The sequence below is a fragment of the Epinephelus lanceolatus genome, chromosome 10, assembly GCF_041903045.1.
Source record: "Epinephelus lanceolatus isolate andai-2023 chromosome 10, ASM4190304v1, whole genome shotgun sequence".
NCBI lineage: Eukaryota > Metazoa > Chordata > Actinopteri > Perciformes > Serranidae > Epinephelus > Epinephelus lanceolatus.
This window is the reverse complement of record NC_135743.1, coordinates 36,952,869-36,968,535: the sequence shown is the minus strand read 5'-3', so window position 1 is coordinate 36,968,535 and position 15,667 is coordinate 36,952,869. Positions and strand designations below refer to the sequence as shown.

The following is a 15,667-nucleotide window of genomic DNA, read 5'->3' as shown; positions in this document are numbered from 1 at the left end:
GAATTGTTGAATACAACAACAATTTTGAGGACAGGACATCGCCAGGCATCAGTGGAGCCGCACTCCCGCCTGCTTTTCCGCCACAGTTTAAACTGGCAGTTGTTGCTAACTTCCACGGACTGGCTGTCATAGAAATGTTATTATGTTACAGACGACAAATGTGTGCAAATATTGCTCAAGCACACGTTTATCGTTCCTGAAAGAACCATATTACTAACTTAGCTAGCTGTTTTTGGTCAAAACTTGCCAGAGTTCGTCAACAGTAATGTCTCTGCCTCCAGAGAAAGCTTCCGAGCTGAAGCAAATCATTCACAACCATCTGCTCAAGGTGAGCAACATACGTAGCTTTTACTTTAGTGTGTTGGCGCTGTCAGACATTGTCCTGTTATATGCTGTCAGTTTTAAGATACACGGTTTAATATGACTTATGTGTTATCTGAAGTGAGACTCACAAGCCAAATGCTATTCAAACATTTATCAAATTAATGTCTACTTCCTTATTGACGAAAGTGCACACATGATAGATCATATTTTATGATATAGCACCACTAAACTCTGTCTTTTATTAAGTTTGGCTGTACTAAATATGTATGTGATGTCATTATTCAAACATTAGTCGGTTGTTAGTTCCAAGCTAAGCTATTAAAGGAATTGCTTGTTTAATGTTAGCCTACAGAGGTCTGTGAATCAGACTGTTCTCTGAAGTGCAGCACAAATAGGTCAGATGAGTAGCAGTAGGTAGAGATGCACTTATACATTAATGGACAGTATTAGAATTAAAGTAATAGTATCTTGGTCCTGTGTGATTTCTCCTGGTATCTGGTTCACTATGGAACCATTAATATGCTGTTTACATTAAGATATTAATGTCTGACAATCATACTCTAAGTTGAAACTGTATTTGCACTAAGATTCTAATGAAATCCCGAGACCTATACTTTCCTATAGTCCTACTGATATCGAGGAAAAAAACTGATAGATTACAAGCATAATATTGGAGCAATGTGATGGCTGCGACAGTCCATTTTTATTAATATTGAATTTGGTGTGGGGTGGGAAAACCAAAGATGCACAATTAACCTTAAATGACAGGGAGTCTGTCTTCACAAGATATTCAGATACCTCAAAGATCAATGGTGAGACATGTGTTTGTGACTCTTGTTTAGGTGAAGTGTATGGTGTTTATTGTGTCTTTTGTGTGTTATCAGATGGACATCCATGGGAAGATCCGAGAGGTGCTGGCTGAGACTGTGAGGGATGACCAAGGCCCAGCACATCGATCTCTGTCTGAGGTGGATTTCCTTCATGCTCTACAGCGCAGGGGTATCATAGATGATGTAATGAAGGACCTCCACTTTACCCAGGTTGGTCAGTACTGAACAGTCAATTTTCAAATTTACATACTTGAAGATTAAGCTGACAGCAGCTAATTTTCATAAACTAGATTCAAAATTGAAAATAGACTTCCTAACTGAATGTAAATAGCAACTTTCTTGACTCATTTTAGTGTTTAGATACTCATTTGAAACCAGATAGGGATGAAAATATCTCCGTTGTATGAACTGTATGATTTCAATCACCATCTGACTGTTTGGCATTTTTATCATGTCGGCATTCTCTGGTAGGAAGTACCCATGGATGCAGAAACAGGATCCCCTCCAAAACCTGCTACTCACTTTGTTGACAAGAATATTACTCAACTGAAAAAAAGTAAGGAGCATCATCAAGTTGTCCTTGTTAATGTTGGAACGGTTTAACTAAGACAGTCTTTTTTTTCTTTCAGCCAATATTGACCCATCCAGGCGGTACCTGTATCTCCAAGTGCTTGGTGGTAAGGCCTTTCTGGAGCATCTCCAGGAGCCAGAGCCTTTACCTGGTCAGGTGTGTTCTACATTTACACTCTACCTGCACTTCCGCAACCAGAGATTCCGCTCAAAGCCAGTGCCCTGTGCCTGCGAACCTGACCTGAAGGAGGGTTTCCTCTTAGAAATCCACAGAGATGGCACAGGTACATGTAAACTCTTACTGTTGGTGTCCGTAAGTCAGGACCAACGGTTCTTTATGCATTTGCTTTATGTTGCTAGATATATTTTCTATACTAAGATTGTAATTTTTTTTGCACTGCAGGAGAAGGCAGTAAAATGGCGGACGCAACCACCATGCTGTCTTTGTGTGACCCGGTTCACTTGGTGCTGATCAAGACGGACACCTCCAGTGAGACAACGCTGGTCTCGTCCTACTTCCTTGACTGGAGGACGGTCCTCAGCTCTCCTGGTGGAAGGACCTGCTTTGCTGTGGAGCTGATGGGAGTTGGTGAGAGAGGGTGATTCTGCTGCATTGAATACAAGAGTGATAGTGTTTACTGAATTATTAATGTCTTTATTTAAAGACATTAATAATACATTTTAAAATATATATAATAATACCTTTTAAAATAAATATAAATATGTATTAATACCTTTTAAAAAGGTAATATCTCAATGGCTAAGAGTGAAGAATGATTGATGCAGTAGTAAAATAGTAGTAGTCCGTATGGTGTCATGCATATAAAAGTGCCCAGATAAAATTGAAATTAAACACCAAAAAAAACAACTGTTAAAGTGGTGAAACATTAGTCAGAAAACAAACAGTAACATTAAATTCCAAATAAAGAATTACTCATCTCCCACCATACTTTACAAGTATAATCTGCCAAGAAAAGCTCCTTTCCTAAAACACAAGTTTTTCACAATCAACCAATGAATGCAGTTGTGCACACACACATCTTCCAGTTAAATCCTTTTTGACATTATGCTCTACACAGTGAAAAGTAACAAGCTTCAATTATTACTCTATTACGTAATTTCTCAAGAGAGTCCTAAAGTCATTCTTCTCTGGAACCACTGCAAGAAGAGCCATGTAATTCAAACGTTGCATTGTAGAAACCAATTCAATTTGTAACTGATCATCCCAGCTACACAGAGAGCTTTTATATTTTTTGCAATCAAAACACGAGAAGACTATCTTTTTCTAAAACTCTAAGATTTCTTCACCCTAATGACCACTGAATATTGTTAGATATAAAATTTTGTCGTATTTTGTGGAGATAAAACAATAGGAAAATGTGGGTTTGCCTGCTGTACGTCCACTCTGTAAACAAAAAACAGCAAAACAAACCCATGTTGCATGCTGCATCTGCGTCTGGGAGTCTGTTGCTAACTTCAGTTGATGCTGGACAGTATTTAATTTGACTTTTTCAAAGCGCGGTAATCAAATATGGTTTTAATGATAAATAAAAATTGAAACTGTAATACTAACTGTTGGGAATTCTCACACAGTTTATTGTGAACTGTAAACCACTTCATCCCTGGAGTTTTACAATCACGATTATAGAAAAGTAATTAAAAAAAAAATCTAAATATGAGTAGCAAAAACTATTTTTCTTCTTTTTTTGTCCCATTAATTATCTTGTGACTCCATGCAGGGGTCCTAGCCCCCAGGCTGGGAAACAACGCTGTGCAGTATTAACAGTTCTATCTGTAAATTACTAAGCATATGCCAGAAATGTAAGATTTTTGAAATTAATCTGTTGTGTTGTCTCTTCCCAGCTTTAAGTGATGTGCCAACAGGTTTCACTGACATGTATGTGTGTCTCCAGGAAGTGAATGTAAAGTCCCAGCTGGTGTTTTGACTGTCAGCTTGGAGCTCTACCCTCCGCTCACAGAGACTCTGAGCACTGACATCATCAGCACACAGGTCAGCCCACTGGAGTCTTTTTATCTCTGTCTGTTGATTCATCGGCTTCATTATTCATGAATAAAGTAACTCTGTGAAGTGATTGTGAATCACTACAACAGAATTCCATTAATGCTGTTAGGAATCAATCTTCCTCAGAGTTGATGCGAAGGCAGCAGCAAAGCTATAAATGTATTAAGTGATATCACTGTGTGTTTCTCATTTAGCAATCACTGGAGAGGCAGAGGACGGCAGAGAAGGAGAGACTCTTCCTGGTTTACGCTAAACAGTGGTGGAGGGAGTTCCTTGAGATTCGTCCATCACACCAATCCAAAATGGTCAAGATTTTTGCACAGGTTCGTCTAAATTCACATGTTGAAGGGAGAAATATAAATCTTTATTTGACAACGTTTGCTTACTTTTAAGGACATTTTTCTGTACTCCTTTGTATTAGACCTGTGGAGTGAATGGGTTACATACAGTATATGCAGACACTGACTAGGGAGTCCCTCAGAATAACCTAATTCATTTGCTGTTTGCCACTCATACACTGGTTTACTGTGTTAGTGGTTTGGGGAGAGGACTGCTCATATTCCTAACCAGTTTAGGGATTATTGAATCCTGACCTCCTCCAATTCATATCTGTTCCAAGCTATCCTTTAACCACCAGGTGTGTCTCTGTGCTCTCTGCAGGATGAGAACGGTGTCAACAGGCCAGTGTGTTCTTACGTGCATGTCCTGCGGGCGGGCCGGCTGCTGGAGAGCCCTCGACAGGCGGCCCGCTTCGTCAGCCTGCTGGCCCACGAGAAGGCCCCAGTGGTGGGAGGAGGAGGAGGCAAGCAGGAGCAGTGGTGCACATTAATGGCTTTCCTGTGCAGAGGGAAGGTAAGGAGACACTGCCGGTGTTTTGGCAGCCACAGCAGAGATGGACTCATTTTTCAGATGACAGTGCACTTACTGTGCTGCTAGATCATTGTTGTCAAAGACAGAAACAATGGCAGATTTATAGGTTTTTCCCACCAAAATTCCTATTAAATGGTATGTCCTATATTAGTTCTTCTAAATGGAAGAATTCATAGCTGACTCACTGGACTTAACATTCACATTTTATTTTATTATCTGTTTAATCATTAGGTATAAACCCCACAGATCTCAGGATGTGAGAGACATCTTTTTTAGGATGTGTCAGCTCTACTGTTGCTTTTTTGTGTTTTAGTATCTTGTTTGTGACGTACTGTCTTTAAGTGAGTGCAAGGCAGTCGTCCAAACTCTGCATTTGGCCTCTCTGTAATATCACGGTCTTCATGGTGTTACTTTGCCTTTGTTCTGTCAGACTGTATAAACGGTTTGGATATATCTAACAGTGCTAATAGTGCTGATGAGTGAATCTTTATGGAAATGCTATTACTAATGCCGGCCTTACACCAGACAACATTTCAAGCAATTTCACTGTCGCATTCCAATATCAAAATTAAATCATGAGTTTTATTAGAGTTGTGGCGCACCCCCATGATTTCGTTTGCTTGATGTAAGGGGGTCATGAATCTCTAAGTCTTTTTCTTGTTTTTATTTTTCAACAAAATCAGACATGTTCAGTATTATCATAAGTTTTCAGTCTTGGCTCATGCAAATACTGAAGTTCAATGATGTCAACATTGTCAACAACCAATGGCTGCGCTCCCTCCAGCACCAAACAAGAAGCAGCAAACCAGGTAGATAGTTAACATGGAAGGGACTCCAGGGAGGCAAAAGAACGTGAAAAAGTCTCAGTTGTCTTGTACTTTGGAAAAGGGGGAGAAATTGGTGGAGTTGTGGAGTGAACAAGACTCTGTGTTTGTGTGATCCACCAACCAGTATTTATTTTAGTGAGGAATTTTAATTTTTGGAACAGTTTGCCTCTCATTCCCATGGTGTCCTCACACTAAAATAACACACCTAACCACCAGAGGTTGATAGCAAGTAGAGACAACAAAATCCAAATTGTGAAATATGTAGACAAATACACTTCAGCTTTATGGATTACACTGATGCTGAATTGACAACAAACTGCCATCTTGTGTTTCTAAAGTTATGTGTGTTAGCAGACATGTGAGGAATTGTTGATATGTTATCTTTCTTATAGGGAGTTTTGCGTAATATTTTCCACCAGGAGCAGGATGGGATATAATCTCAAAAGGAATCTAGTTGTAATCTTGCAGAAAGTGACCATGCAAGATCCCGAGTCTTTGAAAAATCTAATAACTCACATTGTCTTAAGACGTGAGAGGGTGTCAGACTTGGTCTTCTAAAAGTATTTTCAAAGCCTTCTAGTATATTGGCATAAGACGTAGGGCTGGGTGATACATAGGTTGCTTTTCACGAAATATTTACACAGTGAGATTTTAGATACAAACTGGTAACTTTAATGCAGCCAGGAAAAGACAACAATCTAAGCCGACATCTAGTTTCATATATCAATATCAATATAACATTGTTATATTGCCCAGCCCTACTAAGATGTAGTGTATTTGTTTGTTAATAAGATAAACTTATCATCTTTATTTTATTGCTTTGTTAGAAACAGATTTTGACATCCAAAAGCAGTAGTAGGCAGTAAGCAGTACATACTGATAGTGTATGTATTATGCAGTACCTCGGTGTGCGATTTTGACCACAACTTTACTTGAAATCTGCGCTCAGTGAGTGCAATCATGTTAAAGGTGCTAAATGTTTAGCATGCTGTAGAGCCTTCAATTAATCAGGTAATCTCTTTCAGATCAGAAGAGACTGAGTGCAGCAAAGAGGAAAGAAAAATAAACAAAGCCAGTGAAGGCAAAAGGACAAGTGCATGCAACAAACATATCCAAACAACAAAAGCACATATGCATATGATATATCTTAACGTAACAAAATTACATACAGCATCACAGACAAACACAGACATCACTTAATAGATTTAAAGTTTAAATCGTCCAGTGCAATGAGACATTTAAGTTTTGAAATCCACTGTAATTCATTCCATTTATAAGGATGTCTTTAAATAGATAAGACAAAGAGAACTGTGTGAAAAGAGTCATAATCATTAAAAGTTAAGTGAATTTGAAGTTGTGATCACTGGATAATTGCATTTGTGCTCTTACAACACAATCAGCAAAAATGCATCAAATCAATGGAAAAAAGTGTAATTGCATTTTGCTCTTAAAAGACCTTATTCTCATATAACCCCAGTCTGGCCTCTCTAACTATAATAAATGTTTCGTGTTAATTTTGCAAATTTCTTTTCTGTCTTTAAAAGTTTTGTTCTGAGAGAGAACAGAAAGAAACCATTACGTAAACTTGGTTCAGCTGCATTTACATCAACTCCGTTTCTGAGCACAGCTGATTGTGTCATTTCTGAGAAAGAAGGATTTGTGCAGAGTCGACTGACTGATGCATTTTCATCTCTACTAGATAGCGGGGAATTTCCCAGACCACCACAGGATAAATGTTCCCTGCCTCTCCTCTGTGAGCGGCTGGCAAGACAGACACAACACAACTCTCACAAAGTGGCCCTTGTCAGCTGTGATTTATGAGTTTCATTCCAGGGAAAATTAATTTAGCCTCATCAGTCCCCAGCCTGTTCCAATGCTGCCGTCCATATTAGCACTTCTGGGGAACATCTATCATTCTGACTTGCCCGTAGCCCGAGCCAGCACACAGCACACAACAGCAGCAGCAGCACTAGCCCCAGCTCAACCCAGGCCTCTTTACCAGAAAAGTTGTACGAGTGAAATAAGAGTTGCTTACTGTCATGGACAATTTGATGACTGGAGAGCTTATTTCCTCTCCAGCAGGCTTTTCTTGTGTGTGTTCAACACTTCTGAGAAAGGCTAACAGTGCAGTGAAAACAGGATATTGTATTACTGTTTAAACAGACTTGTAGTGACATGATGAATTAGACAAGCAACAGGGGTGGTAAGAGGACGTTAGAGAATGTCTTCTAATCTGTCTAAATATAGGGACTTAGAATATGTCAGTATTTTTAAATAAGAACTCAATACTAAAGTAGCTATATTTAAAGAATTAATTTTTTAAATACAGAGAATGAAGTTGTAATAATTTGAGATAAAAGTTGTAAGATTTTGAGGTAAAAGTTACATTTCGAAAATAAAGTTTGAATATTCTGGGAATAAAGTCATAATATTTCAAGAGAAAAGTTGTAATACTATAAGAAAAAAGGTGTAATGTTTCCGGGATTAAGTTGTTTTATTTTATTATAAAAGTTGAAATATACTCAAGATAAAAAGTTTTAATATTTCAAGATAAAATTGGTTATATTTTGAGATTTATTTAAAAAAAAATGGAATATTACATATATATATATATATATATATATATATATATTCAGGATGCAAGTTGTAATATTTTGAGAATAAGCCTTGAATATGCTTGGAATAAATTCCTAATACTTCAAGATAAAAGTTGTAATACTATGAGAAAAAAAGTGTAATATCTCAGGTATAACATAATATTTCAACAATATTTTTAGGATAAAATCAGAATATCTTAAAAATTAATTTTAAATATTTCAAGAATATTTGTAGTATAAATCAGAATATTTTCAGAATAAAGTTGTAGTATTTCGAGTTGTTCATATTCTAATAGTTCCAACCCAGCCTCAAAACAAAACAGGCTTATATGAGCATGGAAGTTCATTGTCGACCTTTGAGAACTGGATATGTAACTAAATAATTTAAGGTGAAAGGTCTACCTACTACCTTTTAGAGTTTTCAACCACATCTCCTGATGCTCTGTGAATGGAGCTGGCTGGAGGCTCGCTTTTTGGAGAGGTCACAGAAGGATCAGAAGAATGCCTTGGTACTTTGTAGCTCCAAGGGGTGTGTGACCTGAGTTGAACAGGGAAACTATCCTGTTATTCTTGAAGTACATACTTTAAAGATAAAAATAAAAGTGTATTAGCCTTTTGTGAGAGCTTTATTTTAAGAGAGCACAGATCTATAAATAATTGATTTTATTAATATATGTTCCACATTTTAAGCTCTCCAGAGGACCTGAACTAATCACTGTCCTTCCTCCCCAGGGGGACTGTGAGGACCACGCCACCCTGCTGTGCAGCCTCTTGCTGGGCTTTGGCCTGGACGCATACGTGTGTGTGGGCACCAAAGCCAAGGGAACGCCACACACCTGGGTCCTGACCCACGGCACTGATGGGAGCATCACCTTCTGGGAGAGTCTAACAGCACACAGGTCATTTTTTTCTGCACTTAAGACAGCTGATAACTTATGTAACACAGCTGAGTTTTTTGGTAACTGCTCAAGTCAAACACTTTCTAAGAAATCATTTGAACAACACTCCTCCTTTGGCCTCAGTTAGCTCGTTAGCTAGTCTTTGTCTGACTCTCAGCAGGATACCTCAGAATCCTTTTCCCATGACACTTGGTGGTAAGGCTCTGAGCCAAGGAACAATTGATTACATTTTGGTGGTTATCCAGTTCTGGGATTTTGCCCATCAGTTATTGTTTTGGCCATAACTCACTGATGTTATTATGGAGATAGACTTGATTTCATTTACTTTGTCAATTTAAGCAAGTCAGCTATGGAAAACTATGGAAAACTAGGTCTTTGCTTATAGTAAGCAGTATTTTTGAGGACCTTTTTTGTCTTCGATATATTTTTGTCTAAATTTACAATTGTGTCCCAGCCTGTAAAGGTTATTTTACCTTCACTGTAGTACTTTACAGTTTATTTTATCACTACCTTCATCATTCCCTTCAGGTGGCATGGCGTAATGGATTCTTAAATAATTTTTTTTTTTATCGATTTTGTCGGTAATGATACTGATTGGCCTTAATGTCCTATATGTATGTTCAGATACCTGCACCAGGCCATAGATCCAGATGCCCCACCCCTGGCCCCCCAGCCCAAACCCTCCTCCCCCTACCGCACTGTGGGCTGTGTCTTCAACCACCAGACCTTCCTCGCCAACTGTCAGCCCACTGATGCTGTGGAGCTCTGTGTCTTTGACTTCCAGGTAACTTCACAGTTTCCCCATAGATTAAATACATTTGTTTCACTGACAGGTATTGTGTTAATAGTCAGGGACGGGGTTTGGTGAAATGAGTTTTAATATGAAAATCTTCATTTACACTGCATATTAAATGGGTCAAGGAAGATCTAATCAAATGGACAGTGGTGATTTTAAGACAGAGGTAGCCTGTAGCAGAGGGGGGTGGGCTTGTGACTGGATGGCTGCCTGGGAGATTCAATCTGCAACAGTTCCATTCATCAGCAATTTCTTGTCTGTCATGCTAAAGGAAAGCGGCAAATCCCCAGCGGCTGCAGTGTAGTGGTTCTCCTGTCTGAACAGAAAATGTAAACCTTGATAAGAGCAGTTTTTTCCCTCTTTCTTCCCCTACAGAATCAGTCTCGGTGGAAGGTGATGAGTGAAGAGGCTCTGAAGTCTGTTTGCGCCCCAGGCTCCACCACCTCTCTGCCCCCTCTGCCTCCACTCTGTGCCCCATCTCTGGATCCTGCTGCTGCCAGCAACCAGCTGGAGCTTGAAATGCGCTACCTGGTTTCTGAGCACAGGAAGGTAAAACATTTTAATAGATAAGGACCATTACACTTTGGAAGTTTTATGTTTAAGTCACCTGTGCTGGGCTAAAAGCCAAAACACACCGACAGTGAACGCTGAGTGTCAAAATATATGCCCCTATTATTGTCAATGTACAACCCCACACCTACGGCATCTAGACACGCGTCGGTGCTCCTGGACACACCGCCCTGCAGCACTTTACACCACTGTCTTTTTTCCACCCTCACCGCACCCAGAATTAAATACATTTCCCCCACTCATTCTCTGCTTGTCCATACTAGCTCCAGTAGAAGCTCTTCTTCTCTGCTCCTATGGTAGCTCGACTCCTCTTCTCACCATGGATGCATAAAGTGAACTCTGTAGCTGTTGCTGTCTCGTGTGTGACACCCACGATCCTGTCATTATAAAGACAATATCCAAAAAGATACTGTATTGCCTAGCAAGTCATAGCTCTGGAGATTGTCTCTTAAAGGAATAGTGCACCAAAAATGAAAATTTAGCCATTATCTACTCATCCATATGCCGATGGAGGCCCTGGTGAAGTTTTAGAGTCCTCACATCCCTTGCGGAGATCAACGGGGGGAGCGGCTAGCACACCTAATGGCAGACGGCGCCCCAGACTAATGTCCAAGAACACAAAATTGAATCCACAAAGTATCTCCATACTGCTCATCCATAGTGATCCAAGTGTGCTGCAGCCGCAACATAAAAAGTTGTTTCGAAAAACGTCATATGAACTCTGTTTTTAGCCTCACTGAAGCCTGTAGCTCTGACTGCTTCTCTGTGCTCCACGCTCATGTGTGCGCACTCAGGGTGATCTGTGATCTCTGAAGAGCAGCAGTCTCGTCAGTACTGATGTCCAGATTCTCAAGTGCAGGTATCGCCAATTCCCAGTCTGAGCAGCAAAGACTTTCCTCATCCGTTGGCATTGCTTTGCATTTGAAACAACTACACCACCAGGTTTCCAGTGCTCCACTCCAGTATTCTGCAGCTGGCTGAGGGTTAGGCTCATGAGCTGCGGCGGCTGCTTCGTCCAGTAGCCTGAGTTCCGTGCATATACTCGGGCTCAAACAAATACGGCTCAACAAAGAAATGCTGTTCCTCCTCAATTTCAAAGTCTTCAGACATGAGAGAATGCCAAGAGTGTGCAAAGCAGTAATCAGAGCAAAGGGTGGCTATTTTGAAGAAACTAGAATATAAAACATGTTTTCAGTTATTTCACCTGTTTTTTGTTAAGTACATAACTCCACATGTGTTCATTCATAGTTTTGATGCCTTCAGTGAGAATCTACAATTTAAATAGTCATGAAAATAAAGAAAACACATTGAATGAGAAGGTGTGTCCAAACTTTTGGCCTGTACTGTATAACAGAGCTTTCATCCAGCTTTGCACACATATTACTCTTAGATGGATTACTCGTGAATGCAGGCTCGCACAGAAATGCCACACATATCACATGAAAGTGCAGGAGCAGAGCTTTCCAGTGATACCACACCATTGTGCTGTCATCCCATCACGCTATAAATCCAGATCAATTGTCTACAAAATAAAAACCTGACGAATTTCTTTACAGCCCATTATACAGATCTCGTTATCAGTCAATTCATATAGTGAGGAATATCGTATCTTACCACGTCTTAGGCTTGCGTGTGTTTCTCCCTGTCTATCCACATTTGTAGTCCGGCTTTCAAGATGCAAATATCTCCATATTGTCCACTTGACACTCCATCAAACTTTGTATGACAAGACCAGCCACTTCACCTTTGCGCACCCAGACAACTGTAGCCTAATTATGCATGATGACAGGGCCGTAGTCACCATATACATTGAGGGGGACATGCCCCCCCCCCCCCAATGCCCAAAATGCCCCCCCAATATAAAACTGAAACTGCAAACAAAAACAAACAAAGTGGCAAATATTATCTTGGAGGACATCATTGCACTTGGTTGACTATTTTTCTATTATCTTAGATGTAAATATTGCATGTTTCTTTCGGATAAAACACATTTTTGACTTGTGAATGAGTCAATGGAATTTCTTGCAATAATGAAAAAATACTGGTAATCATGTCCGCCTGGCACAAACCACATGTTTTGGACAGCTGTGAAGTGACAGAATGTCCCACCATCATGGTTCTTATATTGACAGATTCCAGAGAGTCTCCCCTCTTCATATATGGCAGAATATGCCATTTTCCAACTTGCTATGGTGAGATACATGTAAAAATGTAAGAATTTAGTAACACGGATTTGTGTTTTTCATTGATATAAAAATTTATATAAAATACAGGCACATAGAAGGACATGGAATGATGGCAAATCTGGATAGCCCACATTGTCCTGAAAATAAACAAGATATAGCATGTGTATGTAGCCTTTATAATGACTGTGATATGAGTTTAAAAGTAAAGGCAGTAAAAATACCCCAAAAACGCCTTGGGCCCATAGGGTTAAATAATGTTGGGCAAGTGTACATTTAATATTTCATGGCTTTCTAATGACCAATACAAACATGATTCAAAATACAGGGGAGCTACAGGGAGCACAGGGTGTTGTGTTTAGAGTAGTTGAATAAACATTATCTTGCCATGTTTTCCGTCAGACCAACATCTTAGGCTGTGATTCTAATAATCATGGGATGTAGCCTCTGTCTGGTTTGTTTAACAAATGAACGCAAACTAATGCCTGTCCACGGTGTGTTGACATTTTTATTTTTTCTTTGGCGTAGAGCGATTTTAAAAAATCGCGTTTTTGGTTCACTTTATGTTGGCTGTTAATTTTCTCTTACCTAATTTAACACGCATCTTTTTATCATCATTCCAAATTCAAAGCTGAATAAATTCGGGGAAATCAGTTTTGCGTTAGTTTTCCCTTTACATGAATCAATGTGACTGACTGTCTTATAATTTCATCATCTCATTGCGTGCAACAGTGGTGAACAGAAATGCAGATTACATAGCAGTTCTTTTTGCAAATTCTCAGGAAATTTGGTAAAAATTTCTGTTTAATTTTGACAGAAAGTTGGTTAATAGTCCCAATATGCCATTTCATATTTCAAAATATGATATTTAATTGAGATTAAATTGAATAAGATTTATGATGTGTATTTCAGAATTGCATTATAAGACAAAACACCAGGGGTAAGCAGTTTATATTTTAGTGCAGTACTGTATAATTTTAATATAATGGTTGAGTGTTTGCATTAACTTGCATAATATGAAACAGCATAGCTAAACATGTGGGTGAACTGACCCTTTAAATGCTACCGAACAATAACAGGTTAGGTGTTTGATTTTAACATGTAATGTAAGAATTACTGAGCTCTGTGGTGCTCTGTTCTCCAGGACCTGGAACTGGCGACAGTATGGGATGACCACCTGTCCTACCTGCTGTCATCAGCGTTGTCAGCCTATGAGCTGGAACGTTGCACCGGTGTCTCCTGTGGCAACGAGGAGTTTCAGGATGCTGTGAGAAGGGCAGTGCCAGACGGACACACCTTCAAAGGCTTCCCCATCAACTTCTTGCACCGCAATGCTCGTAGAGCCTTTGCCACCTGCCTCAGGTGAGGTAGTAGGTAACATGGTGAATTTGTGGTTAAAAATATGTGCATACTGCAGTCACTGAAGCCCAAGCAGCACTGCAAACCCGCCATTTTGCCTGTGAGGAGATTGTATTTGCACTACACCTCAGGCTTATGGCAGCAGTCCCTACCAGCTGCAGTGTATTTAAGAAGATCCTGAAGTCAGACCGCTCTGTAGAGGGGGTAAAAGAGAGGAAAGTCTCCCCACAGGGAACAACAACACAACTCCATGTCTCTGCTACAAATCCTGCTAGAATTGAACACACATGCTCAGATGTGTCCTGAGCTTCTGGCAGCTGATATTAGAGTCATATCATGGATTGAAATCTGACTTAAGTTACACCATCTCTTTCCCGACTTTATTGTGTGTTAGTTCTAAGTTTATCGGTGCATATGCTGGCAAGTGTTCCTGAAAGAATTCCAGGAGTATTCAAGGTGGAAACTTTCCATGGGAATGAACAGGAATTTATGGGAAATGATGAGAAATAATTGTAGAATAGAAAAAGAGTGGATATTTGCCCAGGAGGTATTTACCATGTCATATGCGGATAGAAACAATCCTTACCATATCCTAAGCGGACATAATCCATGAATTTACCAAATGCATATTTTATTTTTGTCAAATACTCTGGGATTTAACCTCCTTGGAAAATTTCTGGAATTTCTAAAATATATTTGCAGACCTTTTGCAACCCTTGTTCCTGAACACAGCCATCAGTTTTGGCTGTCTCAGTTTTTTAAATGTGCAAGTCTTGCTTTTAGGGAAAAAGAGTCTTCCTTATGTATATTTGTCTATGTTGTGTTTTAAAAGACTTTTCCGTACTTCATATTCCATGCTCTTTGTCTCTTGTCTTTTCCTGTTCAGGTCTCCATTCTGTGAGGAGATAGTGTGTTGTCGTGGTGACCATGTGAGGCTTGCGGTCCGTGTTCGCGTGTTTGCCTATCCTGAGAACGCATGTGCAGTGTGGCTCATGTTCGCATGTAAATACCGCTCTGTACTCTGACCGTTGGAGCGGTGGTACCCAAAAACTACCAGCTTATATTGCACGTTGACATCGGACAATTGTTTCCATCTACAGAAGGACACCACAGGCCTGCTTCCTATAGACTTAGGTATGTACATTGTCATAAGAATACCTGGACCCACGGTGAGACTAAATTTAAATTGTGAAGTTGTACTCAGAGACATGTGTACAGTCATGTTTGTGGTTGTCTCTACTGTGACGCTCAGACCTTTATTTTGTTGCGCAGTAGACTCTTCCTTGGTACAGACATTTATATTCAGAATTGTATTTATATATCTATTTTTGTAAATAAATTGAACTTTTTTAATCTTACTGTGTACTTTTTAGAGGCTTTATTGAAGACATTTTCCAAGACTAATAGTTAAGGAGAGTTCTTTTAAATGGCTTTTCAACTCTTCTAAATTATTCTGTTACAAATTGTAACATTTTGGCATCAAATTTTCACGTAGCACACAAATAACACTTCAAATTAGGACAAGATTCATGCAGAAGGTTTATCAGGGAATCACAACAATGCACATGTTCATTACTGAATTTTAATCATAGTTGCATTTTAAAATGAAACGCTCATAATTAAGTCAGAGACTGGTTGAGGCCCTTCTTTGTGGAGTTCCACAAAGTCCCACAATCCAAAGACACACAGGTTAATTGATAACTCTAAATTGGCCGTAGGTGTGAATGTGAGTGTGAATGGTTGTCTGTCTCTATGTGTCAGCCCTGTGATAGTCTGGCGACCTGTCCAGGGTGTACCCAGCCTCTCGCCCAGTGTCAGC

The 15,667-nt window shown here is 39.5% G+C and overlaps 1 protein-coding gene across 1 annotated transcript; it reads left to right on the top strand.

The window, feature by feature from the left end:
- Window positions 1-80: 80 nt before the first annotated feature.
- Window positions 81-15,206, top strand: cep76 (centrosomal protein 76). The gene is made up of 13 exons (XM_033640238.2): window positions 81-328; window positions 1,209-1,364; window positions 1,626-1,710; window positions 1,784-2,008; window positions 2,128-2,313; window positions 3,638-3,735; window positions 3,942-4,070; window positions 4,408-4,599; window positions 8,774-8,940; window positions 9,565-9,724; window positions 10,112-10,285; window positions 13,634-13,851; window positions 14,735-15,206. The coding sequence occupies exons 1-13, from the start codon at window positions 266-268 to the stop codon at window positions 14,871-14,873; spliced, it is 1,992 nt and encodes a 663-aa protein (XP_033496129.1). The 5' UTR covers window positions 81-265; the 3' UTR covers window positions 14,874-15,206.
- Window positions 15,207-15,667: the final 461 nt, after the last annotated feature.